We start from the raw sequence: 24,639 nt of genomic DNA, 5'->3' as shown, positions 1-24,639 counted from the left end.
TGCATCCAGAGGCATTTTGGTCTGCACCCATAGAAAATGCCCCATGCAAATCAAACATGAACTAAAAGGTTCCAAACTAATTTGCATTTGCGAAGCTATTGAATATATGTAAATTACCAAGGAAAAATAGCTGCATGTAATTTGTATGAGACAGGGATTCAGTTACACTACAACAGTACCAGCTCAATGTAAGCTTTGTGCAGTTTTTACTGTGAAAATACATGTTGATTCTATATACTAAAGGTTTGAATATTACTGAGCCCCAGAAAACCAGCTCGCCCCACTCTGGCTGTGGTGCTCATTCCGGCCCCTCCTCCTCCCAGCAGTCCAAACCTCCTATGCTAGTGGTGTAAACAAACCTACCCCGGTATTTCAAGCTCACAGTCCAGGTGCAGTCAGCTGATAGGAACCTAGTGTCAGTAGCTCGTACAGTTAACCAGTCCCTCTAGGATTTCGCAGGCTTACTTGCAATGGTTGCAGCAGGTTTTCTAAAAAATTGTGATGCATGTTGCAATGTTTCTGGGCACTTTTTTGTCAACTAAGACTCTTCTAAGACTTCTAACCCCAAATGGCTCCTGATGCTGTGCAATGCTGTTTGAATGTGTATGAATGAGTTAGATTCTGTTTGTGATTGATTACTTAATGAATGTGTGTGAGTGGGTGAATGTGGCATGTAGTTCCCAGCACTTTGAGTGGTCCAAAGACTAGAAAGGTGCTATAAAACACCCATCAGCTATAACGTTAGTTAAGTTAATAACACTGATTATCTGGTTATCATGGCACCTCTCCGTGGGTGGGATATATTAAAAAAGCCCAACTGTGATGGCTAGGCGACTGGGTCAGAGCATCTCCAATCAACCTACCTATCAAAAGTGGTCCAAGGAAGGTAAAGCGGTGAACCGTAAACAGGGTCATGGGTGGCCAAGGCTCACTGATGCAAGTGGGGAGTGAAAGCTGGCTCATGTGGTCCGATCCAACAGACGAGCTACTGTAGCTCAAACTGCTGAAACAGTTAATGCTGGTTCTGATAGAAAGGTGTCAGAACACACAGTGCAGAGCAGTTTGTTGAATATGGGGCTGCAGAACATTCTTACCACCAGGGTGCCCAGGTGGTCACGGCTGATCGGTACAGTCCATTTACCATTCCCATCGACTGACAGTTTACTTGACTATTAGGGAACAGTATATTGTATCATTTTGTGGGGTCAAGAAAGCCCTACAGTTATCAAAGCATTCAGTATTAAAAGTTTTTATAACCTATATAAAAGGTTCAGGATATACCATTAACATGCCGGAATCTTAAATAATACTGTGATACAAATTTCCCAGCACTACCCTAAATGTTGTGCAGAGTTCACCACACTACTATGGAATGTAATATCTCTGTATAATATTGTCACATTGATTTGGCCTCTAAAAGTGGTTTGTCATGATGAGGCTCACCTGTTTTAAACTGGTTTCTCCACTGAAAGGATCCACAGTCAGCTATAATGATCTCATGCGTAAACATAATAATCATTTCATCTGAAACACCAACATGCTGCTCCACAGCGGTCTGTGCCTGGTCAGCTATTCCAAACATCTGAAAGAGATTTTAGCAGCTAATCTTTCTGTGAGTAGTGGGTGGACCACTGCAGCATGCAAATTATTAGCTTCATGTAAATTTGCTTTACATGCTTCCAAAACATACCACAAACACACGCTGTGCACAATGACTTTAACCCTGTCTAAACAGGCCTAATGTATTACCTTCATTTTCACAATGCTTGTAATTTTCCTGTTTGTTTGTCTGTTTTATACAATATTACAGAGTGCAGACCAAATACATTTTTAATTTTATCTGCAAATGTTCACTCAATTTATAGGCTTTTTCACCAGCATGATTGTCAAGTTTTAGTAAAAATAAAACAGCAATGAACATTTCTAAATAGAAAAAAGGAGCTGGGCAATATAGGACTGTCTTGGTAACCACAATAATTGCCTCTGCCTTTTTACAACCCCAACAAGTCACATCATCGTGATTTTAATCTTCTAATTTCCACTACTCGTGGATACTGCAATCGCAATATGCGTTACAATAAATCGCAATCTGTCAGACAGCAGTGAGAGAAGATCCTCAGACTCACCAACATCACATTTTCCTCTTTGGTTTTATCACAGATTAGCAATATGCAATTCATACAAACTCTTCATTTAATACACATAATGAAAAGTGAAAAAAGTGCAGATGCTTTTATTGTCCCACAGAATATTCCTAAATCATGGCACTGATGATCCACACAGTGGGGTGATGTGCACAGTGAGTTTATCAGCTGATAACTGTCACACACAGTAAACAGGTTGCTGTGACACTGACACTGTGGAACAAATACTATTTTTAGACTTATCTGGGAAAAAAACAGTGTAATTTACTAAAATCACTTGAATGTCACGTGGGCATGAACACGGTGTTTATAAAGTCATTTAGCAACCATTAAGAGCCTATTTTAAATTCAACATCAACATCTTCTTCTCTGGTAGGCTGCTTTATTCTGACAACATACAGGAGGCAATGTCATCCCAACGACAAGAATTATCGTATCATATCGTATCGTATAAAGTCTAATCCTAGGTCAGATCAAGCTGTCAAACACATTGTAGTGTCCCTCGGTTAACAGCTATGGACATGACAGCTGGTTTCACTCACTCTTTATTAGAGAACAAAATACAGACGTTACTGCAGGCCGTAGCCAACGCCAGCAAAATAATAAAAGCCGGCAGTGTACAGTGCTCCACGCACAAGCATCTCACTTCATCAACTCCCGGTCGAAAGCTATTCACACACACTACCAAAAACAAGCACGAACAACAACCGCCCCCTTAACTATCACAGGTACGCTAACTCAAACAGGTAGATGAGGCGACTGATTTACTGACATCCTTGAAAACACAGTAAGTGCAATAAACAGTCTTAACACAGTGACATTATAACCTTTAACAGTTAACAGCAACATGTGAGCCAGTCTGTGACCAGCAGGCTGTCACTGAGCTCCACACATGTGGAAACTGTGCAGCCAATGAGAGCAGCTATAGAGCAGCTATAGAGCAGCTATAGAGCAGCTATAGGTTCATACTCTATCTGTGCATATTGAAAAAAATATTTTAAGGGGCGGGGCCTTCAAGCATGATTTGTGACATCAATAGTTAGGAAGTCAGTCCTGGTCCAGTATCAACTTGTACAGTGTGATGTAGAAACCTGAAGCCACCAGTGCACATCCACTGAGAATGGACTTTACAGTGAAGGAGGAGACATCTTGTGTCCAGCAGGAAGAAAACTTTAGAAATGAACAACATTTGAATATTCAGAGATTCTGGAATTCTTAATGAGGCAGAAGAAATAGATGAGCTTTAGGACTTTAATGTGGAAATGATACTTTTTTGTAGAAAAAACATCATACACACACTACTGTTCCAAGCAGACTATGTGTATACTATATGTCTTAATACATGTCTGGGGGGCACCTTTAAGTTTGAGGTTTGTGCCTGTCTTCACCTCCTCTACACACTACCTTTCACAGCCAAGCATGTCAGAGAAGTTCAGAAGCTCACCTGGTACCACCTGAGCAGGGCCCAGCAGAGCAGGTAAGCGGCCAGGCTGAACTTTGCGGTCCGGTATCTCTCCGTCAGACAGGTAAGATAGGTGAGCAGCTCCGACCGTCCCACGCTGCTCGGCTCCTCTCTGCGGGCCGACCCGCTGCTCTCCGCGGCCGTGTCTCTGCTACAACCCGGGCTGTCCATTCTCGGTCCCCCGCTGCTGGACGCGTGTTTGCGGTTCCGGAAAAGTTTACAGTTCACCTAGAAGCCCCACGGACGGGTGTCGGAGCACTGGCTGGTACTTTGAAGAGCGTCTCCCATACTGTCAGGTCTCAGAGCAACTTTTCTTCCACACACACACACACACACACACACTTGACGCTGATGGTGCCAACTCCGAATCACGCGCAGGAGCACGCGCACGTCGAAGATTCATCCGAGCCGCAACTGAGAACCGGAACGCCTGAAGTGGAAACGCGTTTCATTCTTCAAATAAAAGCCACACGACTCCTCTCCAGCACTGCTTGTGCTCTCATTCATCGCCAGTATTCACCAACGCCAGGGCTGGCTTACAGCGCCCCGTGGTGGCAGAATTACGTTAACACAAGGCATACCTGCAGTGGCGGATTAAGGTGGTCATGGGCCCCGAGGCTCTTTGTGTCGGGCCCCACCATGGCCAGCTCGCCATTGGCAGCAAGTTTTCAGCAAATGTGTTTTTTCCATGAGCAAATCTAACTGTTGCAGAATACAAATTTAACAAGCATTGTATTCTAACTTAAAAAGTACAGTTTAAGAGTAAGCAAGTTCAAGTTGTTGTCAAACTTTCTATTAGAAAGGATAACATATTAAAGGATAAACAGCATGTATTTGAGAACATAAGGAGTCCTTTAATTAATTAATTAATTAATTAAGTCTCAAGTGGATGAGTAATCTCTGTGGACAGTGCAATTTCTGACTTTGTAACTATTTGTTATGTTTTTCAGCTTTTGCAATTAATATTCTCAATTTTGAATAGATTACTATTTGTTAAAACAGGAGGAGCAAAGCAAGGGCTTTTATTCATCTTTGAGTAAATGCAGCAATCGTATGTTTTATTAAATATATGAATGTGATAGGCTGTATTTCAAGGTGTTCAAATGTTATAAGTAAAGAGAACGTTTTGTATAATATAGTAAAGCCAGCTGTGTGTTTTTTAGGGGCAGGGCACTGACTGTGCAAAGGCCCTATTGTATTTGTAGGAATTATTAGTATTCAGGCATTTCAGTTGCCTTTTTGGAGGCTTTATCATATTTGTAAAGTCCTGAAAATCTGCCACGTCAGTCATGGTGAAAACTATTGAACAGCCCCAAGGGCACGTTTCACCTATGACTATGAAAAGTGGTACGCATGTAGATCATGTCCTGACGTACAAAAAAATCCTCTTGGAGCCATATCCCAAACACAAAAGGAAGTCGGCCATTTTGGATTTAGCGGCCATTTTAACGAACTCCTCCTAGGGAATTGATCGGATCGACTTCACATTTGGACACTGCAATCTAAAGACATTCACGATTCAAAGTTGTGCTGTTTGTGACTGTGTGTAAAACGGCATGCCCGTGGTGTGGCGCAGAATATTGAAGTTTTGCCATGAAACAGGAAGTTGTCACAACCCTGCAAGTCCTGCCCTGAACACATCTATGTGATAATATTCAGTAGTAGTGATAGCACCACCTAGTGGCGAGAGGAAATGTCAGTTTTATACTTTTATGTATATCTCCCAGCAGTTTGACCAGCTGAAATTCTGTCAGAAGTTCATTAAGATGATGACGATGACATTTTATGAATTTAAGAATTTTCATAGAACCACGTTGCCATAGCGACACGGTTTCGTGTTACAGTTTTTCTCAGTCGCTTTGGTGCATTTCTCACATCACTATTAACATTTGCACAACAGTTAGTTCAACCTCCACAACATTTAGTCATTTGTGCACATCATAGTAGCAGTTTCTCATTCCTTCCAACAAATTGCAAATGCTTTTGGACATGCATCAATTGCTTTCATACAACTCTCTGCTGTTTTATAACATTATCATTTGCTTATGTCATGTCAGTCAAAATTAACTATACTTATGAATGCTGAATAGTCATTCCATATAAAACTAATAGTCCTCATTTCATTGCTTGGGTCATTACATACAAAAATGTTGAACTAGTTGTCAAAATCTGTCAAGCAAATTTTATAAATTTTTTGGAATCTTTTTTTTCCTGAAAATGTCTCCTAAAGTGAACAATTTCTCTCAGGTGAACCTCAGCTTTCACTGATGAGAAGGGGTGTGTGAAGCATTAGTTGCAACCAATGATAAGCCACTTCTCTACAATCACTCAGAGCTGAATCCCATAAACCCCCACTTCACAAGCATATATGAACCAAGCAGGACATAGTGTGTACCATTTCTACAATACTGTAACACAAAAATGGAAGGTCAGCCTTGTGGAAGAGGGGTGAGGGTGCGGGGAGGAAGGGGAAGGGGAAGGGGACAAAACAGGGGAAGAGGAAGAAGAGGCCATGTACATATGCGGATTCCTAATGAAATCAGGGCTACAATTGTGGATCATGTTGTTAATCACGGCCTCACAATGGCTGAGGCTGGTGGAAGGGTGCAGCCAAATGTTGGGAGAACCACTGTAAATTCAATGATTCAAACATTTCGTCAGGAGAACAGGTGTGTATAAACGGACAGTAATTCAGCACCAAACAATCTGCACTGCACTACTGTCATTGTGTCATACATGAAGCTTGCAGTGGGACAAGAACTTGTCACTTTTTACATTTTACATTTAGACTTACAACTTTACTGCATCACAGATTTAGTGTATTGTAGTGTACAGTAGTGTTACAGTAAAGATTTGCCATATTTACTGTAATTTTACTCTGCACCACATAGGATTGCAAGACAACCTTGCAGAGGTGGAAGAGGGCCCCTTTTTACTCCGCAACAAGAGGAAGCCATTTGTGCAATGGTGATTGCAAACAATGCCATAAGGCTGAGAGAGATACAAAGTGCTGTTATAGAGGATGACAACGTCTTTGGGAATATTGAATCTGTTTCAATCACTACAGTTGACAGAGTGCTCAGGAGAAATGAAATGCACATGAAACAATTGTACAATGTGCCATTTGAACGGAACAGCGACAGAGTGAAGGAGATCCGTCACCAGTATGTACAGGTAAAACATGTATGTGTTCTATGCATACTCTAATGTTGTCAAACCGTCTTTTGTAGTGTCGTGCACTACATTCATATACAGCTTGTATGAGTATTCACAGCTGACAATATGTGTCAAAATGCATTTACAAAAATTTTATTTTTTCTCCCCTCCTCTTCTGTAATAAAAGTGTAGTGGATCTGGCAAAAGGTAACCGCTGCACACAAAACGATGGGCGGGTTTCAGTCGGCAAAAGGAAAAAGAATCGCATTGGACAGAGAGCAACCATTGATCTCCCAGGCCAACGAGGAGGGAATATTACTATGTGTGCAGCCATCTCAGAAAACGGCGTCCTCACCCATATCTTGGTCCATACATCACCCAACATCTGCTTTTTTAGACACTCTTTACAGGGACATAATCCCTGAGAATGAGAGGGGTCTAACTGGAGACCATCTGAATAAGCATGTTGTTGTTTGGGATAATGTGCGTCTTCACCACTCAGATGTCGTCAGACAGTGGTTTGCAGCACATGATAGGATGCTGGTGGAATATCTCCCTCCCTACTCACCATTCCTAAATCCAATAGAGGAATTTTTTCTCTTCCTGGAGGTGGAAGGTATATGACCGGCATCCACATACCCAAATGGCCCTGCTAGTGGCCATGGATGCAGCATGTGCAGAGTCCTGCAGAGGGTGGATTCGCCACTCGAGGAGATACTTTCCTCGCTGCATTGCAAGAGATGATATTCACTGTGATGTAGATGAAACTATGTGGCCAGACAGAGAAGAACGTCTGGATGTGCATGAATGATTTACAGTACTATGTATGTTGTATGTTCAGTTCCAATATGTACTGCGATATTGTTTACAGTTGTGCACAGCTCTATCCAAAGGGAGTTTATGTTTGTTGTAAATAAGGGTGTATTTTTTCTTTTGCACAATGCTGTGAACAAATTAGAATTGCAAAGAGCATATGCAGTAAACACTTGAAACATACATATTCAGTGTCTTGTACTCAGTTACCTCACTAAATACAGTAATGTCTAAATTTACTGTAGTTTTCAAATGGCTGTGCAAATAGTATATAGTGCTGTCTTGAGCATTTTCAGGTAGTGTCACCGAGATCTGACTTTTTTGCATTGGAAAACATTTACAGAGTAAACTGTCATAATGAAAACATGACAAAGCCATTTGACTATCTTGTTCATAAACAATGGTGTCAGGACTTTTCATCTTGATGACACTGACACTTTAATTGACATGAATAGTTGCTTTTGAGGAATGAGCTATCCATTTTGAGCAAGTGACACGCTTTTGCAGGTTATCAACTAGGTTTTGCAGTTTGTACTAATTGTTTTGAGAAATGCATTAACTGTTGTGCAAATGTAAATAGTGATGTGAGAAATGCACCAAAGCGACTGAGAAAAACTGTAACATTTGAAGTATTTGGGCGACTAAACATGGCCGATAACTCATGAAACTTTGCACAAAATTTAGTCTAGGCGAAGGGTTACGTATTGTCTTGCTCCTGTACATATGCAGGCATAATGGCTTAGCCACGCCCCCCAGAATCAGCCCCCAAGACACGTACGACCGACATGTACAAAAATTGGTACACATGTGTATCATAATCAGACAAGTAAAAAAGCCTCTTGGACCCATAACCCAAACCCAACAGGAAATCGACCATTTTGAATTTTGTGGTCATTTTGTGACTTTTTCGTGTTGTATTTGCTCGAACTCCTCTTAGGTAATTTATCGGATCTACTTCAAAATTGGTCAGTACAGTCAAAACAAACCACTGAGTTGTGCTATTTGTGACTGTACGTCAAATGGCGTGCCTGTGGCGTGCAGTCAAATTTGGCCGTTTTGAATCGAATGTCAAACTGTGTCGCATTTCCGGCAATTCAGAACGACTTCAGAATTGATGAGTACAATCCAGAGAAGTTCAGGATGTTACGTTATTAAAATCTGTACATTCAGTCAAACGGCGTGTCCGTGGCGTGCCTTCAAAAATCAGCCTTGACATGACAATGGAAACCCTAACACTACCCCTACTGGGTTGGCACACCAAAACCACTGGCTGGCTGCGTTTGTTATTTATTCACCGGGGCGATTTTGTTAGGGTGGCAGTGGCCCTCCCTTGGTCCCCCCTTGACTCCGCTCCTGGGTACACTAGTTATTTGCCAGCATTGTTTCTTAAGGTAGTCCTCTTCTATCATTGAGTAAACTGACATAAATAAGTGACATATTTTATGGATTTTTCACATTATATTCAATAATAACAACACAACAGTAGAGAACAACTGATAAACTAACCCCGCAATAACTGCAGGAAGTTTGTGTAAAACCAGAGATTGGTTTGAATTTAACATTGGATACATTTTCAGCAGCTTATTTCCTGTGAATATTGATTTTTTGTTTTTTTGGGGAACTTTTTATACAATTCTCTGTCTGTATTTGTATTTTTAACAGACCTTTATACTTAATAGTTGTTTTGTTTTTTGTGTTTCCTTCTCATTATTCTTTTAGCTCTTTGGTTTTAACGGCATACTTTTCTAATGCGGGGATCTAATTGGGAATCAATGTAACACAAAAAGGCCTGCCTTCATCAACTGTACAATCATTTTGGAAGTTATGACCTATGGTGCTATTGAACAGGTTGCCAGGTTTCTATTGTTTTGTCCATTAGTCTTCCTTTTTATTAGTAAGGGTAAAGCACCTCACTGAAACAACAGCAACACAAACTACACACTCCAAAGTGAATCAATTTGTCATCATTACACATGTACTCAATGAGCAATTTGAATGGAGAATATATACTGTACAGGACATTTAATTTTTCAGTTTCAAACTGAAAACCATTAAAATAAGAGTCTAAAGGTGTACCAGTGTAGCTGTGAAGGTGTTGAATGGTCTGAGGTGAGTGCTGACTCCTCGTGACTTGAAGACTCTGGTCAGATGTTCTGACAGTCCCTTTTGATTTAGTGTAGGCTGATGATGTAGTCGCTCTATGCCCCACTGATATGCGGAGATGTGTATGTATGTAGATTTGTGAAAAAAAAACTCTGTTGATCACCATCTCAACTATTTGGTAGAAGCTCTTAATTCAAACCTGTGTGGTCTCATAAAAAAAAAAACAGTGTTTGTTGTCATTGCCTGAACAAATGCCATTAAAGGGTTCCTCAAACGATTAATTTTTATCTGCATTGTAACAGCATTATCACATGAACAAACTGGTACCAGATACTACAGTAGAACATTCAGTAGAAATGTGCCAAGTGAGATCTTTTTTTTTTTTTTTTCAATCAAATTGCTCACTGCTGATTAATCAAGAGGGTTGACTCAACCCTGAAACATACAGTGGATCACAGGATCAGTGGGTCAAAGTCAAACATCTGCAAACATGCTAACAATAAACACTGCCTACAAATAATCTTCCCACAGTACACAACTGCTACTTGTCCATAACATTATCAATGCGAGAACAGATGAAGAAATACACACACTTCAGTTGATCTCAACTCTGTGCAGATCCTCTACAGTGACGTACACCACCTGAAACAACACACACACACACACACACACACAGTTACACATCATTTTATTCTGACCATTCTGACCATGGGCTGAATGAAATAATGACTACAGAATAAAGAACATTTATCAGATAGACTGAGCTCACTGTTCATGAAGGAGGCAGTGGGGGATCCTGGTGTGAATTGGGAATTCAATTCAATTTTATTTGTATAGCGCCAACAGAAGTTATCTCAGGACACTTTTCAAATAGAGCATCTAGACCGAACTCTTTAAAACATTATTTACAGAGACCCAACAGTACCACCATGAGCAAGACCTTGGCGACAAGGGCAAGGAAAAACTGCCTGTTAAGAGGCAGAAACCTAGGACAGATCCTTGGGCTCTAGGTGGGTGGTCATCTGTCTCGACCAAAGTTAAGTTGGCTGCATTAGTTTGTAAGGTGTTCTTCCACATTGTCAGAGGAAAGGAGTCTTTCTCATCACCTTTGTATACTAGTATACCAGTTTTAGTTTCCTGTATGATATACATTTTTCATACACCACCATACTGTGTGTAGCTATAGCATAGCTGAAACAACTGCTCTCCAACTCCTCAATAGGCATTGTTTCTGCAGTGAAGAGCACTACAGTGTAGCTGTGTAGAGTGTATTGAGAGGGGAGCTCTATTAACTGTGTACCTTTCTTACTTAATGTTCTAACTTTATAAAACAACAATTAATAACCATCTCTTTAACATGACAAACACCAAGGCATACAACAATTTGTTTCTTATTTATGCAACAGGACATTTGAGAAATCTCTCTTTGAATACTGAAATACTTTGAGTATTTAAAGTCAGTTTATAGTGTTTATACAACTATTTTAAATTGTTTTGAAAAGGAAGTCAGAGGCAGTTTTCTTTTGCCAACCTTTCACCTATAGGTGAACATAGGAACCAAACTGCTTGCACCGCAGAGCCAATTTAATAAAATAAGGTGCAGGCAACTTTTAAAAAAAGAAAAAAAGGAACTATGATGTAAAGAAGCAAATGCAAAGGAAGTAGTGTTTAGAGAAACAAATATTGCAATTTGTGTTGTATATTGTGTCATCTTTTATTCTTGTGTTTTATTCATTGAAAATGTCAACTTCTTTCATATGTGAGGGTTTCCTTTAAAATGGCATACAATACAATTTACAATACCTCCTTTCAAATTAAGTCCACCTGACACCAAGTGTCTGTGGTGCATACTGCCACAGGATACACTGACCTGATTCTGAGCTGATTCTACCTCAGAGACTACATGAACTGTAAAAGGAGCTCATACTCACCTGATCATGGCAGGGGTCGGGGTAGTCACAGATGTTCTGTGGAAAGACAGAGCGCATCAACATCTTCAACTCCTCAGGGTAAACATAGGTGGGCTGGCACAAAGTCCCCTCCTTCACACCGACCCTGTGAAACATCTGGAATAAAAGTGAGAGGAAGGAAAAAAGAGGAAGAGCTGACACAAATATTTCATGACTGCTTGTAGCTGTGAATACCATGATGATTCCTTTTCTATTGCTTATCCAGGCCTGGAAAGCAAGATGGTCCAAACTTGGGGGGGAATAAGAAAGATTGGGAGAAATCCGAGCCTTCTAGATTTTAAGGGGTGTAAGAAAACTTTAAAAATATACATAGTGGGCCTTTATCTCTGGTTCACTTCTGTGAAGAAATCTAAATGTCAAGTAAATTGTCAAATAGAACAATGGCCAAGCGTTAGGGAGAAGAAAACACTAAATATGTCCCAAAAAAAATCAATAAGAAAATACATAGTACAGACAGAGAATTGTATAAAAAGTTCCATAAATAGGAAATAATCTGCTCAAAATCTGTTTGTTTTACATAAAATTCTCACAGTAACGGAGTTCATTATTTGGGTTGATTGTACAGTTTTGAATATAAAATTTAGTCAGGGGGTTCGTCAGTTTAATAAATGGTAAGAAAGGGATGAAAGAACATCTTTAAACATATATGCAGGAAGAAATGTAGAAAAATAGGAAGATCTTACAAGTTAGGGCAACATTTGGTCCATAACAATGGTGCATCATGGTTAACATTGGAGAACAAATGTCCAGTAGTTGTTCCACATGGTCGGATTTAAATGGACATATTGGCTAACAAAAACAAGTCTAGCGTAAACCCTGTGCTGTAGTGTATCCCTGTAGCTTCATTTAAGGGTGTCAAAGTCGGGTGACATAGTATAAATAGCAAGAAAGTCCGTATATGGAGGTGATGGGGCGGATGGATGGCTCAAACAAACACAGGACTTTAACCCAGAAGACTGCTGTTCGTGTTCATTACATCATGTATGTTACGTAAACATGACCATCTCCCTGAACCTAACCCAACTGAACATTTCACATTAACCAGATAAACTATTATTCAAGTCTAACTAAATGATACATATTTATTCTTGGTCTCTTGACTGCAAAGTCCTTTGTGTCCAGAAATGATGGGGGAGGGGCATCTACGGTGTCATATTTTGGCCACTGACCAAGCTGCAGTATTTGAGGATTTGGGAAAGAAAATGTGTTGATATGGTCAAATCTTGAACATGATGTAAGAAAGCAATGTTTGTAACACACTTTTCCATGTTGTTATTATATGAGTACCGACCAGTTTCCTGTGGAGGAGCCTGTAGACCTTCTTCCGACGGGCACAGTCACTCCTCAGGCGTTTGGCTGCGTGGAGCAACGATGCTACCCACACAGGAAGTCTGAAGGACAGGAAGATTTACAATTAAGGGCTTTGTTTAAATTTTTTAACTTTGATCAATTTAACAGGAAACACATATTTGAGGGTATTTCATGCGTAATAATATTCAATATTGCTCTGTCAAATTTAACTCAGTCACTAATATTGAGTTTGGCCACCCATGACACATATCAGTGCTTTAAGACATTGTGGCATACTGTCCACAAGCTTGTTGACGCCGTCAATAGGCAGGGCATCCCACACTTCGGTCAGATCCCGGGCTAATTCCTGTAGACTCTGAGGAATATTGTCCCTCTCATTAAGGGCTCGGCCTAAGGCATCCCAGGCATGCTCGATAGGGTTCATATCAGGGGAGCAAGCAGGCCATGGCAACTGCTGCACCCCCTGCACCCCCTCTGCATCAAGAAATTCTCACTACAGCTGCCCTATGTGCTCTTGTGTTGTCGTCTTGCAGCCTAAAGTTGTTCCCATAGACCCTTCTTGCATGTGGGAGGCAATGGCTCTCCAGGATGTCCCAGTACATGTCCCAATGGCGTTTTTCCTCAATAATGAGTGAGCCACCACCTCCTTGAGTGGTTTCCTGGATGCAGTTATCACGGAGGTTCTCACCATGTTATCGCTGTACCCTTTGTCTTCCATCTATACGGCGGAGGATATAGCGGCTCTCATCCATAAAGACAACATGTCGCCAGTGCACAGGCTGTAATCTTCTGTGCTCCCTAGCCCAGCGAAGTCGAGCAACTCTGTGTTGAACAGTTAGGCGTGGACGCGTGATTCGTCTTGCTCGGTAACCATGCTGAGTTTGGCGGGAAATGTTGATTCCATGGTGTCTTCTCCACAAACGATAAAGGCGGCTTGCTGGCATTTTCAGTTTTCATACAGTTGCCGATAATCTCATCTGGTAGTTAGTCCTGGTCTTCCTGGAGATTTCCATGGCCTCAAATGACACTCCTCTCGATGATGTTTGAGGATTTTACAGACTGCACTCCATCAGCAATGTTGGCTTGTTTGTGTCCGTCTTGTCGGAGTGCAAGCACTCTTTGGCGTATTGCCAGTTGCGTCGGACGAGGCATAGCCTAGGGAATTTCTGTGTCAAATTTGGTTAAAAGTTATACAGCCAATTCTGAAAACGTGGACTTACTTGCATACATACTTTAAGCAGGAAAAGGACAACACAGCAAATGTCTTGCCTTTTATAGTGCCAAACAATTGTTGAACTGAATTTGTTTCACCTGGGTAACTGGGACTCAGTATGTAACCATTGCACCTGGTCAAAGGTGATTACTGATGTGTATAAATCGGAATAAAAGGAATAAAAAGGTAATAAAAAGGAATGTGTCTGAAATCAAAATTATTCCAACTTTAAGGGCAACAGTGTATATATGTTAAAAGTGTTTTTTATGCAAACGGAACAGTGGAATCTACATTTATATCACAGTCCCTACTATACAACACCATAGTCCTCAATTTACATTTCTAACACTGCTATCCAGTGGTCGGGCAGTTAAACACAAAGATCAATACAGTGTGTTTGAAGGAAATGTGTAACTTACCCAAATGAACAGCAGAGATCAACATACACATCCATGAGGAGGCTGATGGAGGGCAGTGAGGTCTGTGAACCAAAACACACAGTTTGTCTAACCTATGACTGCATATCATAGCTGATAGAAATTGACATATATAAAGATGGACGACATGACAGCTCTCCAAAAGTGAAGCCAAAACATCTTAACTACCCCCTGGTGGCTGACTGCAGTATAGCTCATAAAGCTCACTGTCACCATGTTAGCAGATGGGATGTGAACCAAACTAAAAAATCAAAGAACACTTAATAAATATATAAATAAATTATTCTCAAAGATGGTTTCTGTTGTTTTAGGTAGTTCTTCTCGCACTGAATGAACAGTGTTCATTTTTATCACAAGTTTGGTTTTAATTAGTTATTTTAAGCTATAAAAAGGGTTTCACATCATGATTGACAACTGCTAATGGAGTGGAATGGGTGTATGGGCGTGACTATGATACCGCGGCACCAAACGCTACTCCATAGACTCTGGCCAAAGATGGCAGCAGCTGTATTCAGTGTTTTTTGGCTTTCATAATTTATAAGTTTGGACTATTGTTGGACAAAACTCTCTCCCTTTCTCTTCACCCTCTTCACCTCAGACTTCAACTATTGCCTTTCTCTTCACCCTCTTCACCTCAGACTTCAACTATTGCACCAAGTCCTGCCACCTTCAGAAGTTTTCTGATGACTCAGCAATAGTTGGTTGTATTGAAAAGGGTGATGAGACTGAATACAGGAATGTTGTGGGCAATCTTCGTCAAAAAGACTAAGGAGCTCATAGTGGATCTGAGGAGGGCGAAATCACCAGTGACCCCTGTTTCCATCCAGGGGGTCCCTGTGGACACTGTGGAGGAGTATAAGTACCTGGAGGTGTACTTTAATAATAAGTTGGACTGGACCAGAAACACTGAGGCTGTCTACAAGAAGGGCCAAAGCCGACTCTTTTTCCTAAGGAGGCTGAGGTCCTTTAACATCTGCCGGACGATGCTGCGGATGTTCTATGAGTCTGTTGTGGTCAGTGCGATCTTCTTCACTGTCACATGCTGGGGCAGTGGGCTGAGGGTCGCTGACAACAACAGACTAAGCAAACTGATCAGGAGGGCCGGTGATGTCGTAGGGGAGGAGCTGGACACCCTGACGACCGTGGCAGAGAGGAGGATGCTGTCCAGGCTTCAGTCCATCTTGGACAATGTCTCACACCCTCTCTACGACACACTGGCCCAGCAGAGGAGCACCTTCAGCAGAAGACTCCTCTCACCCAGATGCACCACAGAGCGCCACAGGAAATCATTCCTGCCTGTGGTCATCAATCTCTACAACGCCTCCCTCAGAGAGTCAGACACCCCCCCTCTGTAATCTGACCTCAACGCGGACAACCATTTTTTGCACTTTTTGCACATTATTAAACTGTACATTTGATCTTTTATATATATATATATAGTTATATATATATATGTTCTTAATATATTATATGTTGTATGTATATCTGGAGTTTGTAATGAAAGTAATTTCCCCCTGGGATGATTAAAGTATTTCTGATTCTGATTTTGATTCTGATTCTGAAACAAACATTATTTTCTAATGGAATGGACTACTTTAGAAAATCCTCAGAGAGATTAATTTATAAGGAAAGTAATTAGTTTCAGTTATATTTAAAATAATTCACAATAAGCTCCATCTTAACCAGCTACAACAGTAAAATCCTGTTTTTACATGAATGCATCAGTAATAATAATATCATGTAAGACTACTTATCAGTCACATGGGACATTTTTCTACTTTTAATACTTTTTGTCTTTGGAAAAGCATTCATCTCACATTCACCAGTTCACCCAGTATCAGCAGTGTAGGTACCACTGCAGGTAGATTCACACAATACTGTGCACCAAACCAATTTACAGCTCTCAGAAATGTCCTTACACCACATTAGCTTTAATTATTTACAGTTGTACATGGGACACTTTAATTTAAGAGAAGGAAAAAAATGAGAGAAAAGTAAAAAGGAATAAAGAGTGAGCTATTAGATGTGATCAAAAATAATGTAAATCACATTTTATGGCTCTGATTTTAGTGACTTCCTTGTGACAGCCAGAAATATTTGTACAAATTCCTTATCATTGCTATTCCACCATTCAAATTAGATGTCACCCATGTGTACAGTAAAATGTCTACAAGGAATATCAACTCCAAATAGGGCACACACAGAGAACTTCCCACTGTGGGTTTTTACATATAGGCTATGTAAAGATGGGATTACCCCCTCCACCACTGCCCCAATGCAGCTGTAAGGACTGCAGGTACTGATGTTCTTAAATATCATCAACATCTGTCTCTGAGCAGCCAGCGGGGTCAGCCTCTTTTGCTTGGCAAGAATTCTTAAAACTAGCATAAAAATGTAGCCACTAAAACTAGCCAACATTCTTCTAATAAGACACCATTTCTTCAAACAGCATCGTAATAATAGTGACTTCGTTTGAATGAAGGCCCCAGAGACATTATTATATTCAATTATATCATATAAAAACTCAACAGCAGCTTCGTTTCCAGCACTGGGACAACACTACTTTGTCTCACACTGAGAACAAGTGGGCTTCCTCCTGATATGAGGGACATGCTGTCGGTCCTGTGCTGCCTGAGGGACATGTACTCTGTGTGTCTTAACGAGCAAAGTCAACCCACAGAGTTAGCATGTTGGACCTGCAGCCGTAGTTAAAGCCCACCTGAGACCGTGAGACCGGGTCCGCCTGCTGCTGAAGCCTCTCTGGAGTCTCCACCTGTAGGAGAACAGCAGCGCCCCCCTGCGGTCGCTACGGTCGCTACGGGCTCAGGGGCTTTTCCGGCGTAGAGAGTCGGCTCAGTGTCAGTCTCCACTGTGATTGGACCTTATTTTAGTGACGTCCTCGCGTTAACCGTATGATTGATAGAAAGGGCGTGGTCTAATGTCTATTTAAGATATTTATTTAGTTTTTGTTTTATATTTTAATTCATTCGTTTGTTTGTTTTTATTTTATTATTAATGCAAGATATGATGAGACATGAAAAGACAACACAAACAATGAAAGCAACAAAAAAGGCAGAAAAAACTAAAAGAAAAAGTAAGTTGCTAAATATATAGACACACACTTTTATATCTGCTGTCTCATATTGCACATTGAACACTGATGTTCAGTCATTAATGTGTTAAACAGTATTATTAGTATGTAAAATATGTTGTGTATGAAAAACTGTTTTTTTTATCAGTTTAGGCTCCTATATTCTGTATAATCATGACCATATATGTTATTTAGCACACATGGTGTGATAATACCTGTAAGTAATGATGTATACCTCAAGGAAACAACTTTTACTTTGTTTAAGGGGAAACACTACAGGTGAATAGAATACAAAACGTAACTTATAGATATCAGCATGAAACTTCTCCAGTTGATCACTCACATTAAGCCAATTCTAGTTTTCTGAAATGTTATGTTTAAATGTGCAAATGAGGCATTATCTAATTAGAAAATGCACAGATTTGCATACAAATTGTTTCCAGAACATAAATCTGAACATTGGATAAAACCAGGTTCAAAATTCATCTTCTCATATTCTGACATATTAAACTCAAAGGGTTTTTACAGAGGGATTGTTGGATACCTCTTTTTATCACTCCATTAATCAGCCATAAAAATGCATTTTCATGTTTTTAGGAATAAATGTGATATAAATCAGGCTGTAAATGATATAAGATAAGATAAGATAAGATATTCCTTTAATTATCCCCCTTAGGGAAAATTCAGGTTGACACAGCAGCAATAGGGCAAAGTAGTGAAAACAGAGAACAAAGAATACCACAATAAAAATATTACTAATATTATTAATATTAGAAGATATAAAACTATAAATGAAAGTATATACACTATGCATTGTTCAAGTAGGACATGGAGTGCAAAATATGAGCAGAAAATTAAACTTGACTAAAACTATAAAAATATACTGTACATGTGGAAATTAAACAGGTTTGTGCGTTGTAGGTAGGAGTTTTAAACCAGTCTTAGTCAGCGGGGGATGGAGGTACTGGGTGCTGTGGCGTTGTGGAGTCTGATGGCAGACGGAACAAACGAGCCTCCAAACCGCTTTGAGGCTCGGGGCTGGGTCAGTCTGTAGCTAAAAGTGCTCCTGAGCTGCCACAGCTCAGTGTAGAGAGGATGAGAGGGGTTGTCCATGATGGCTTTCAGCTTCCCTCTCATCCTCTTCTCAGTCACAGCCTCCACACTGTCCATTTCCATCCCCACCACCGAGCTGGCCTTCCTCACTAGCTTGCTAAGCTTGTTGTCACCCCCAGTGCCGATGCCTCCACCCCAACAAACCACTGCAAAGAAGAGGACACTGGCTACTACAGACTGGTAGAACATCTGTAGTAGCCGAGTGCACACGTTGAATGAACAGCCTGCTCTGTCCTTTCCTGTAGAGGGCCTCAGTGTGATGTTGATTGTCACCCCCAGGAACTTGTAGGTGTCCACCATCTCTACCTTCTCCCCCCAATCGCAACTGGGGAGGGGGTCCTCTTGCTCCGCCGGAAGTCCACCACCAGCTCTTTGGTTTTCCCTGTGTTGAGCTGTAGGTGGTTCCTGTATATGTGTGTGTATATATATATATATATGACCAAAGCCCTCTGTAAAAAGCTTCAGAATATGGATAGGAATAAAACTGGAAGGTTTGGTGTATGTAACTGCTGCTGAAGAGGAGATTTCTGACTAAGAGTGTGAGAAAAAACTCATTTTGAGAAAACAGCCTTTCAAAATATGTACGTACATGTAAGACACTACATGTGAACGGGGCAACATTATTGACTTAATAGATAAACTTCCCCAGTTGATTACTTAAGTTGAGACAATTCTGTTTTCTGAAATGGAAGGTTTAAATATGCTAACAAGGCATTATCTAATACAAACTTCTGGTGAAATCTACAGACACAAAAAAACCAGCTAAATGTGTATTTTGGGTGTTTTTTCTCACTAGTGTGAGAGAAGACAAAATGTCAAAAATTACCCAGTGCATGAAAAAGCTGTGTAACTTTTATTTATTTTTAATAGTTATAAATTATAAAACATTTAAATTATTACATAGAATACTCTGACTGTTTTGAAGGATAGGCTCATATTTCTACGGCCATTGTAATCGTCGTAGAAGTGATGACTCCAATATCTGTGATAGGAAACAAAATCCAGTCCTTATTCTGTGGAAACAGACATTCTCAAGTTCTTTCCAGACAAAACATGTTTGTAAAAAGGTTTCAACTAGCAATCATACGAAGGAGCAGGTTTTTGGTTGACACTTGATTTATGTCAACTCCATCAGATACACTGAAAAGCATTTGATTTGAATTGGCTCAATCCAATGAAGTTGATTAAAATGTGTGTTATACATTAATTTCACACTGAAATAAGTATCCCATTTCTAAATTCCTTCATTTTCTACCTTTCTCTAGTATTATACAAAGAAGTATGATCTAAAGTGACAGAATGAGGTGGTAAAACAATCCGTGAAACAATGACCAAGATTCAATACTTTTTTTTAAATTAAAGCCCATGATGGATAATGCTGGTGAGCTGAAATCCAGTCAGTGCTCAGTTTGCTTTAGATTTCACACATGAAGTAGTCTTCCACACACATTGTTTTCAGTGGGAATAATACAGCTGTACTCACAGGTTCAAGTGTGTGCCTACCTTTTTGGAGGACCTTAATAATTATGAAATGTACAGACAACAAGACCACAGCAATTCAAAACATGGACAGGACCTTTCAACAAAAACACAAATGCTTTGAATGTCCTTTAATTTATAGTGTCAGTTCATGTCACACTGTTAACAGATCTCAATAAATCATCACATATTGTACATCTTGTCTTTCTGTGACTCTTCCACACGACCTGAGATTGAAATCACAGTACACTCCAAGCCAATGTGGCAGAGTAGCATCAGCACAGTGTGTTGGCCTGTAGTGAATTTCCAAGGCCCGCTGCTCTCCAGTGTCTGTGTGTGACCCGCTGACTCTCAGTAAGGTTTCCCTCCAATGGCAGCGAGCAGCTCCTGCCTCTCGGCAGCAGTAGGCATGTCAGGTTTCACACCGTCTCTTCTCCTCTGCAGCATTATGTTGTGCTGCAAAGACAAACACAAAAGGCTCCGTTAGACATACAATACATACAATTTCTCATTTCTGCCGATATGGGTCTCTCACATCAAAACGATAAAAGGACGACAATATGAAATTGTGAAGTACTGTAGGATCATGGGAGTTGTGGTCTTCACTACCATTGCAGTCAGCTTCTCCCAGTTAGGATTCCTTCAGTGTTCATGGTTCAGGAGGTTTGTACCATGAGCCCAATTACCCACAGAGGTCTCCTCCTCTCCAAAACAAACAGACCCGCTGATTAAAACCACTAAACACACTGAATAAAGCAGTTCCACCTTAAAAAATCCCTATTTCTCCCACGCTGTTGGACAGACAAAGGACGTCCCGGAGAGGGGCTGTGAGCCGAGCTAATGCTAACATTAGCTCAGCTTGTTTCTCTGATAACTTAAGATCCAGACATCGATGACTAAAATCCTTCATCTGGTTGGAATCTAGAGTTAAAAAGCACCAAGATCTAAACAGTGGATGGTAACAATGGGGTTATAAACTGGATCAGAACCGAGAAAGATGGAAAGACGCTTTGGATTGGTGGTTTGAAGATAGTTGATTGTTGAGTCTCATTCCCAGCGTTGATGTACAACACGCTGGAAATGAGACTCAACAATCAACTATCCCTCTTGGCTCTGATTGGTTGTTTTTGTTTGGGCCTGGTAGATTCTTACTAATACCATTATTAACAAGAGGAACCGGATTCTTTCACAGATTATGTTTCATGTAAAGTTTCAGAAAATATGAAAAAATGTTTATTTTATAAAAGTTACCTATGCAGCCTTAAGGTAAAACAAGACGTCCCTTTAATTTGTCTCTGTGTATTGATTCATGTGGCATCATCAGTTCAGACTGGAGTCAAAGGAAAAAGGATGAAGGAAATGTTACAGATCTGCCCTCATCACTAGTGGCTCCAGCTCCTATTCTTTTTTTTTTTTATTGGTGACATGCAGAGGCTCAAGCACACACAGGAACTTGTGATACAGCTGCAGTAGTGCAGTTATTTTTTTCCACAACTAATTATTCATTTTCATAATTGACAGTTATTTTTTGCAATTCGACTATATAATCAAATTTAGAATATGCGTTGACAGTCCTAGAACTCTCTGCCATCATTACCAAATGGTTGATGAATTATTTGCTTGTTTCAGCTTGACCTGAATCTCAGTGTTTTTTCTTCCCACAACCGAATATTCATTTTCTCCATCAAATGTTAGTTTGGGGTTTTTCTGCACTTTTATAACATTATCAAATTTAGAATATTCGTCCTCAACAATTCATCATACAAATTACTAATTTGTTTTAATTTTTATAACTCAATCAATTTTCATTTTGCTTTTAAAGGCAGCATATCTAAATTTTATTCTACAACCTTGTAAATGACAATAAAATAACCTTAAATCCTTGGATCCTTTTGTGAGTTCTAAGACTTTCTGGAGTGCAGTAATAAATCACTGCAGAGCTCTATTAAGGTTTTCACAAAGAAAACTTCCCTACTTAAATTTGATCACAAACCTTTTATTGGACAAAGATAAGGACAGCTAATGCTTAAAGGCCCAGTGTGTAGTGGTGTCTAGCAGTGAAATTGCAGATTGAAACTAACTGAACACCATTCGCGTCTGTATCTGACAACCTGAGAATGAGAGCAGGCTGTATGTAGGAGAAACTACGGTGGACGCCAAACTTCCAAAAAACATGAAAGGCTCTATCTCATGTAAAAATATAACCTGCACAATGTCTTTAACGCTCTTCCCCCACCAGTTTACTCAGTTTGTTGTTTTTGATGCTGGAAACAATCATACTCACCCAGTATTTCCTACAGTTCTTGTATCTCTGGAAATAGGCAGAACACATGCTCTTATTGTAGCTGGAGGCATCCAAACACTTGTGGGAGGCGTCACTTTCCTTAAAGAGAGCAGTTCCAACAACAGGACAGGATTAGAGACACTTACGTCCCAGCTGCAGGCAGATGTTTGACACAATGCAGGATGTCAAGGGTCAGGGCAGGCTTACGTCGATGCATGGGTTAATGTCCTGATTCCGAAGCTTTCGTGTATTTTTATCCATTTGGATCTGTGTACAGATGTACAATATAGACAGGTTTAGTTTTGTTTCTCAGAAGTAGGGTGATAACACTGCTTAACAGTAAAATGTCAAATGATCATAATTCTAATAGTTGTTTTTTTTAAATTAAATTTGTGATGCAAAAATGATCATTCCCACACTATGTGGGAAATTGTGTTTTTACCATACTGTCCAACCCTATTTTTAAGACCATAATGAATGCAATTTAAGACCTATTTTATGTCCACACTAGCAAAAACCCTTTTAAAAGTGAGACTTGATACAAGAAACATTAACTTCAATATCTGATTACTGAATTTTAGACTTTTTAAGACCGTGGGGACACCCTGTATACTGTATGAACAACTGAGAAATTCAAGACAAGAGACAATATGTTTCTTCTATGGTGGCAGCATTTCATTAAATGGACATTTTAGATGGTTCATGCATCATCTTATACAAAAGCTTTAGCCTGACATGTTGGAAACTTTCTCCATTTGTCCACACACTTTTGTAATGATGGAACCACATGTGGGTCTGGCAACTGAGGAGGCTAACAGACCCCTTGTCTTCAATTCAAATAGTCACTAATCACCTTTTTGGGGCCAATACCAACCTGATAATTGAGAGTAAAAACCGTACGATAAGTATGATGTTTTTAATAGAAACACGCACGTAAACAAAGAATTTGATAAGGATCCCTCAGATTTGTACTGTACTGCAATTATATGTTATTTGTCAGCCAGAATACAGCTACACTGAAACTGATGTACCTGTGATAAGCTACCACGACACTATATCTGCCAGGCTCTAATTCTGTCTGGGGACGTATTCTTTCCAGTCTATTATTAGATATTGTATACATGTCTGAGGCTGTTGAATATTTCATTTAGATTTTACAAAGCTCCAAAAGGTTTTGGCAGATATCACTGAAATAATGTGATGTTTAACTGCAACCTTTTTCACGTCTGTCAAGCTCGTAGACTTTACGCAGTTTACATTCATAGTGCCACAGTCCATTTAACTACAGTTTAACCTTCACCTTGCTATCACTAACCACACTGTGTGTTGGTGGAATAGAAATTTGTATTCATTATTTCTATTTAAATGATTTCAGCTTGATGTGTAAAATGTCTGCCGAATTGAAGACTGACTCTCCCTTTTGTACATAATATATTTATTCGTACCGAGCAGGGGTGTACATTTTACAATAAACACGTCTTACTTAAAATGCAAGATTTCTCAACGGAGTTTGGCGGGGCTGGGTGACCCCCACCACATGTAACGTTGCTACATTGTAACAAACTGCCCTTCACTGATCTTACGTAACTTCGTAGCGGCTTTTTAGTTAGCCTAGGTGGAATGACTAACGTTAGGGGTGAACGGAGAACCTTATACCTACCTTTTACAAACAGGCCTACCAACTCTTATTCCGGGTAGGCTAATCACTTGTGGATGCACCTAATATCCAGTGAAGGTTATCCCGTTTTTTAAATGAACAAAATAACTAGCAAGCCTATACACGCATGCTATTCAAAAAAAGATGTTGTCATTCATATCCCTTAGAATGCCAACAAGGCTCCAGAACGCTAGCGAGCAGCTATACACTACATGTGGCTAACTAATAAAGCTACACAAGCCACAGACTATAACCTCCCCGTCATGCTCAAGACAGCCCCAGCGTCGTTACTGCAACAGCGCACCAGGAAAATCACCCACATCGTCACCAACAACTGACAGCAACGTCAGCCAATAGGAGCCCCGGAAAACTAACAACGTAGACTGACACGCTAATGAGCCAATAG

The 24,639-nt window shown here is 40.2% G+C and overlaps 2 protein-coding genes across 4 annotated transcripts in view; both read right to left on the bottom strand.

The window, feature by feature from the left end:
- arhgef4 (Rho guanine nucleotide exchange factor (GEF) 4) overlaps positions 1 to 4,054 on the bottom strand; it is a 127,444-nt gene extending 123,390 nt beyond the window's left edge. For all 3 annotated transcript variants that reach the window (XM_051410209.1, XM_051410210.1, XM_051410213.1), the window contains exon 1: positions 3,589 to 4,054. In XM_051410209.1, the coding sequence (XP_051266169.1) occupies positions 3,589 to 3,777 (189 nt within the window). In that variant the 5' untranslated portion in view covers positions 3,778 to 4,054. The remainder of the gene's footprint in view (positions 1 to 3,588) is intronic.
- A 16,354-nt stretch (positions 4,055 to 20,408) lies between these two features.
- chchd7 (coiled-coil-helix-coiled-coil-helix domain containing 7) lies at positions 20,409 to 24,531 on the bottom strand. The gene is made up of 4 exons (XM_051410295.1): positions 24,237 to 24,531; positions 22,784 to 22,843; positions 22,577 to 22,675; positions 20,409 to 20,748 (listed from the first exon to the last, which is right to left on the bottom strand). Exons 2-4 carry the CDS (start codon positions 22,835 to 22,837, stop codon positions 20,644 to 20,646), a joined length of 258 nt encoding a protein of 85 aa, XP_051266255.1. The 5' UTR covers positions 22,838 to 22,843; positions 24,237 to 24,531; the 3' UTR covers positions 20,409 to 20,643.
- Between the last annotated feature and the right edge of the window lie 108 nt (positions 24,532 to 24,639).

This window comes from Dicentrarchus labrax, unplaced genomic scaffold (assembly GCF_905237075.1).
Source record: "Dicentrarchus labrax unplaced genomic scaffold, dlabrax2021, whole genome shotgun sequence".
Lineage (NCBI taxonomy): Eukaryota > Metazoa > Chordata > Actinopteri > Moronidae > Dicentrarchus > Dicentrarchus labrax.
Note: the sequence above shows the minus strand (reverse complement) of the source record. Positions and strands in the feature narration are given on the sequence as shown.

Bases quoted from the DNA above. Each gene is read 5' to 3' on its own strand.
- chchd7 (XM_051410295.1), bottom strand. From the start codon at position 22,837: ATGGATAAAAATACACGAAAGCTTCGGAATCAGGACATTAACCCATGC. The intron at 22,676-22,783 runs GTAAGCCTGCCC...GCTCTCTTTAAG, and splicing joins ACATTAACCCATGCATCGAC to GAAAGTGACGCCTCCCACAA. The intron at 20,749-22,576 runs GTGAGTATGATT...TTGTCTTTGCAG, and splicing joins AGAACTGTAGGAAATACTGG to CACAACATAATGCTGCAGAG.